Source organism: Squalius cephalus (assembly GCF_949319135.1).
Source record: "Squalius cephalus genome assembly, chromosome: 24".
NCBI lineage: Eukaryota > Metazoa > Chordata > Actinopteri > Cypriniformes > Leuciscidae > Squalius > Squalius cephalus.
Window position 1 is genome coordinate 22618243 of NC_137145.1, and position 6000 is coordinate 22624242.

The 6000-nt window shown below is 36.5% G+C and overlaps 1 protein-coding gene across 2 annotated transcripts in view; it reads left to right on the forward strand.

Annotated features, from left to right (window-relative positions):
- Window positions 1-5695, forward strand: part of LOC307152641 (protein FAM163B-like) — a 28487-nt gene extending 22792 nt beyond the window's left edge. For both annotated transcript variants that reach the window (XM_079861456.1, XM_079861457.1), the window contains exons 2-3: window positions 258-373; window positions 3782-5695. In XM_079861456.1, the coding sequence (XP_079717582.1) occupies window positions 281-373; window positions 3782-4234 (546 nt within the window). In that variant the 5' untranslated portion in view covers window positions 258-280 and the 3' untranslated portion in view covers window positions 4235-5695. The remainder of the gene's footprint in view (window positions 1-257; window positions 374-3781) is intronic.
- The last annotated feature ends 305 nt before the right edge of the window (window positions 5696-6000 follow it).

Genomic DNA, 6000 nt, shown 5'->3' on the forward strand with positions numbered 1-6000 from the left:
TCCCATTTGTTCTGCCCATTCACATTCATCCCTGTGCGGTGATGATTCTGGCATTCAAAACATTGGTGCAGGGAAACATTTCTCACGCTGAAATGTCCATAAAATTCACCCGACACATTTGATTGAAGCTGATGGAGTTCAGTCGCACACACAGTGGCCGTATGGAGGGTTACCGTTGATCGTAGGCAAGTTTTGTACAGGCATTTGTCGGTAACCTAATTCTGATTACCTTTCTCTCTTTCTTTTTGTGTTTTTAGGGTGTTGATGGAGAGCCTTTCGAATGACAGCCGGGACAGTGGTAATCACAGGTGGAATTCTAGCTACAGTAATCTTACTGTGCATTATCGCTGTACTGTGTTACTGTAGGCTGCAGGTGAGACTCTCTCTTGCTGCCATTTTGCTTCTGTGCCTGTTTTTCTCAGTCTGTGTTGTAGGTATAATGCTGTGTTTTAGTACCTTCTCTTCCTTTAGGAAGTAGTGACATGGTCTTCTTTTTCTATAGTTCTTGTTTGATCTCATCCTGTTTTCAGTAAAGAATGTGTCTGCTTGTCACAAACACTAACGTCACATCAGAATTGAAAAGTCAGGGAGCATTATGTTTTTCAGATATATTGTTTTTGTCATTTGAATTGACACTGAAACAGTTTGCAGTAAAATTGACCAAGTTATATATTCAGAAATAATCTCATAGTGGGAAACAGTGACCAATTTATGTATAAATGAAATTCAGATGGATCTTTGTGCAAGTTTTTTTCACTCTTTGTAATGCAATTCAGTTGCAAGAAGTAACTACCGTTTAAAAGTTTGGTGTCACTAAGATTTTTTTTTAAATAAACCTAAACTTTTTTTCAGCAAGGACACATTAAGGTGATCAAAAGTGACAGTAAATATATTTCTAATGTTACAAAAGATTTCTATATTTAAAAAAATGGGTAACACTTTATTTTACGGTGCCCTTGATATAGAGTAATTACTTAATTAGGTACTTAGTAATAGACGTTGTAATAACATGTAACAAAATGTACTTAACATGTAACTAAGTTATGGAACAGCCTGTACTTACAGATTGTAATTACACACATGTAATAGGCAGCTACTGTTACACATGTGTAACAAGCCGAGTTGGATAAGGTTTATAGATACACATGAAGTACACTTAAGTACATTCTTGATACACTTTATTTTACGTAGCTTATACCTGTGTAATATTATGTAATTACAATGTAATTAAAAAGCTACTGCATGCATTTAAGCTGTGAACTAGTAAGTTTAATCAAACTAAGGCAGAGATGGATAAGGTATGTATACACAAAGTACACTTAAGTACATTCTTGATACACTTTATTTTACGTAGCTTATACCTGTGTAATATTATGTAATTAGGAAACTACTGCATGCATTTAAGCTGTGAACTAGTAAGTTTAATCAAACTACTGTAAGGCAGAGATGGATAAGGTATGTATACACAAAGTACACTTAAGTACATTCTTGATACACTTTATTTTACGTAGCTCATCCCTGTGTAATATTATGTAATTAGGAAACTACTGCATGCATTTAAGCTGTGAACTAGTGAGTTTAATCAAACTAAGGCAGAGATGGATAAGGTATGTATACAGAAAGTACACTTAAGTACATTCTTGATGCACTTTATTTTACGTAGCTTATACCTGTGTAATTGCAATGTAATTGCAATGTAATTAAGAAGCAACTGCATGCATTTAAGCTGTGAACTAGTGAGTTAAATCAAAGTAAGGCAGAGATGGATAAGGTATGTATACACAAAGTACACTTAAGTACATTCTTGATACACTTTATTTTACGTAGCTTATAGCTGTGTAATATTTTGTAATTGCAATGTAATTAGGAAGCTAATGCATGTATTTAAGCTGTGAACTAGTGGGTTAATTCAGATGGATAACATATGTAGATACACAGGAAGTGCACTTAAGTACAATCTTGATACACTTTATTTTACGTAGCTTATACCTGTGTAATATTTTGTAATTGCAATGTAATTAGGAAGCTAATGCATGTATTTAAGCTGTGAACTAGTGGGTTAATTCAGATGGATAACATATGTAGATACACAGGAAGTGCACTTAAGTACAATCTTGATACACTTTATTTTATGTTACATACAAGTAATGCTACAGAACATACACATTTACCATGTGTAACTGCAGACCTTAGTAGCCTAACATATTTAAGTACTTGTTGTTACATTGTGTTATACTACGTACTTTCTTACATAATTACAGTGTACCAAGTCCGTAACACATATGTAACAGACTCGGCTTGTTACACATGTGTAACAGTAGCTGCCTATTACATGTGTGTAATTACAATCTGTAAGTATAGGCTGTTCCATAACTTAGTTACATGTTAAGTACATTTTGTTACATGTTATTACAACGTCTATTACTAAGTACCTAATTAAGTAATTACTCTGTATCAAGGGCACCGTAAAATAAAGTGTTACCAAAAAGGGCTGTTATTTTGAACTTTCTATTGCAAAATGGTTTACAGTTTACACAAACATATTGAGCAGCACAACAGATTTCAACATTTATAATAATAATAAATGTTTGTTGAGCAGAAAATCATCATATTAGAATGATTTCTGAAGGATCATGTGATTGAAGACTTTCCAAAACTTGAGAAGTACTACATTTCCAAAAGGACAGAAAACAATTGCATTTTTGACCCACTTAAATAGGACTTAAACTAATTAAAGTAATTTTATAATTCTGTTGTTTTTGGTTAAAGTCTACTGCTGAATGACATATGACAAGCATTTATGGTAAACTAAAATATACTTTTTACTCTTTCCCATAAAATGAAAGTCAATTGGGTCAATTTAAATTGGATTTTTGGGTGAACTTTGCCTTTAATTCTTTTAAATTTTACATATATACTGTTAAATGTTACTGTTATAGGTTATTTTGTAGAATTAACCCTTAAACGCATACCTCGGGTCATTATCGACCTGGGGTGTCATTCACTCATTGATTTTTTGAAAATAGACATCAACCTTAGCATTCCTCAATCTATTCATGACAAACAAAAAGAAAACTGTTTTCTTATTAATTTTTGTAAAAATTGTATAGGGTCACACTAGTTTCCTGAGGTATGTAATAGTGTAAGTATATTTTTTTCTGCACAACAATAATTGAATCTTTGATGACTGAATAAGTGCAGTTCACCTTTATTCCACAAGGCAATTTCTAATACACAACGATGAAGTGATGTTTCACTCATATTTACTGCAGGCATAAAACAAAAGAATAGGAAGTATCATCAGCGAAACTTGAAATGGCTCAGCGATTTACTGCAGAGCAAGTACTGGTACAATCAAATATTAGTATCACTGTCACTTGATGGTGCATCTAGTGAAGAAGCTGTCAGCGATCAAAATATTGATTTTGAAAATGTTGAAAATTATAGTTTTGATAATATGTTTGAGATCGTGAATATGAGTCAGATGCTGAATGTACTGGGAAATGAGCTCTGGTAAGGACAGCGATGATGGTATAAAACTTCTCAAATTGAACCCTTCTAATCTCAAAAGGTAACAAATTCTGCTTTATTTTATTCTTTTGTCATTGTTATTTAGATATCAATGGGGTTTAATCTATTTTTAATCAGTTAGAGATCCATCCATGTTAGATATAGATCCGGGTTGCTAAAGACCCAAAGATGTAATAATGATTAGTGAAATATTCATGCATTAAAGGGTGAAAATGCGAAGCTGACTCTCTCTTTCCTTGCACCCCTCTAGTACTATTGCTGTAAGAAGGAAGAGTCGGAGTCAGAGGAGGAGGAGCCTGACTTCGCCGTCACGTCTCGTCTGCCGCCGGTGCATTCAAATCACAACATCCTGGCGGCCACTGTCCCCACGGCAACCACCCCCAATGGGCCCGCCCTCTTCACGCCCCCGCCGGCACGAAAACTGACACGCTCGCAGACGTACTGTCCGTCCTGTACGCATTACGACCTGCCATTTTACCTGCAGCAGCCAGACGGCCTGCGAAATGGTGGCGAACGCATTAGCTACCGCAGCGTGCTTCAGCAGGATTTGGGGATGCCCGCCCCGCTGCCCACTTCTCTGCCCGCCCCGCTGCCCACCCAGCTGCCGATGCCGCTACCCAACTACCACAAACTAAACCTCAGCCGCTCGGTCACCATGAGGGAGATGTTCACGCGAAGCTGCAGCATTAGCACCGACGTGTAGCCAGCCATCCGAACGGTTTATGCTAGATGCTAACGGCTAACTGCGTCAACACAGGCAACAGACTCAATTCTCATTGAAAAACATAATTCAGCATTCAAGCTCTTGCACTTGCCTGCATAAAAACAATGTCCTCTGGAAAACTCCCAGAGTGCCGAGCTTTCAGGAAGACAGCCCAGTGTGTTTGTGCGTAACTGGGAACTATAAAGGCAGAAATGGGGTGAGAGCAGAGATTCGGAGCCCCTCTCCCTCCTTCCCTCTGCTTCACTCCTGAATCCCTTTTTTTCTGTTTTCAGTAATTGAAAAGAAGATTCAGAAAATAAAGACACAATGGGACACTTTTCAATATACAGTCTGAATTGAAACTTTTGTATTGTTCATTCATGTAGCTCGAGACGTTTTAGCTGGATATTCACTGATATAGCCGCGGACTTTGTTTTAACAAACCAACACATACAGGACAACTTACAAAAAGCCCTAAGCGGCTGCAATAACACTGCTAGATCAAAATGTGACATCGGCAAACAACTTGATGTAGGCGTTTGATTTTGAGGTAACGTATGGGATGAGAGGCATTATTTTTTACTGACAAAAGTTACTGAGTTACCGTGCGTGATTCTAGGTATTAATAGATGTTTTCACGATTACAAACTTTCTTCTGTTTTGGATGTTTAAATTATTTGTTCTTCTTTATTCACATTTCTCCTATCTGAAAAGGTTCAGATTTTTGTTTTACCTGCATTGACATGTTATGATTTCCACTGAATTTGTTTTTGTTTTTTTTACAAATCTGGATGTGAGACGGATACAAAGGCTGATTTGATTTCATGGGCTACAATTGCTCTTTCTAAACGCTGCTTGTTGGACTATGAAGAGAACATCTTCAGCCAGAAGGGTTTTCTCTCCCTCTCTCTCTCTCTCTCTCTCTCTACTGTTCATGCTTACAGAGGCGTCAATTAGCCTATTTCCTGCGTAGTTGATGTGAAAACAAGTGGGGCGTTGCACCGACTTTCTTTTTTTTTAATAATGACGGTGATTATCAAGAATATTTGTTCTGTTTCTAGTTTTGAAAGTGATCTTCTTCTCTCTCTGGGTGTGTAGCCGCACACTACAGCCCTGCAGGTGACATTGACTTTTGTGATGATCACCATGTGCTTGTGTTGTGATTTCAATTCTCTCTCCTAGCTCTTCTTTCACTCATTGGGTCCCTTTTCAGTCTCTCTCTCATACGCGCACACATACACGTTTCAGTGCCTGTTAATACCAACTGTATTATTATTATTATCATTATTTCTGAATTGTTTTTGCATCACTACTTTATCAAAGTATTTTTGTTTCAGAAATAGGTCAATAATATTGTTTCTTGTTCTAAAGTGATGCCGAAATGTTCCTGTAATTGATAATACAATTAAGAATACTGTGGACAATAAATTGGTTGAAAACTTTTTGGCATGTTTTAAAGTTGAATATGAAGTGAAATTCATAGTTCATTTATAACCTACATTATATGGTATTTCCTAGACAACCTGTTGGATCATTTTGTGATTCCAGTTGGAATATGTCTCTACCTGTAATACTCTCAACTTGGTTGCAGCGGTATACGAAAATGGTTTCGACACAAAATCGCCATGGTATATAGATGATAAGATTTGATTTTGGTGAAAATCAGACAAATGGTCTAAGAGAAGTTTGAAAAAGTAGTTTTTTAAAGAAAAACAAAATGGCGGACAGGAAGTTCAGTCGACTATGACAAAATTGGTATCTATGTT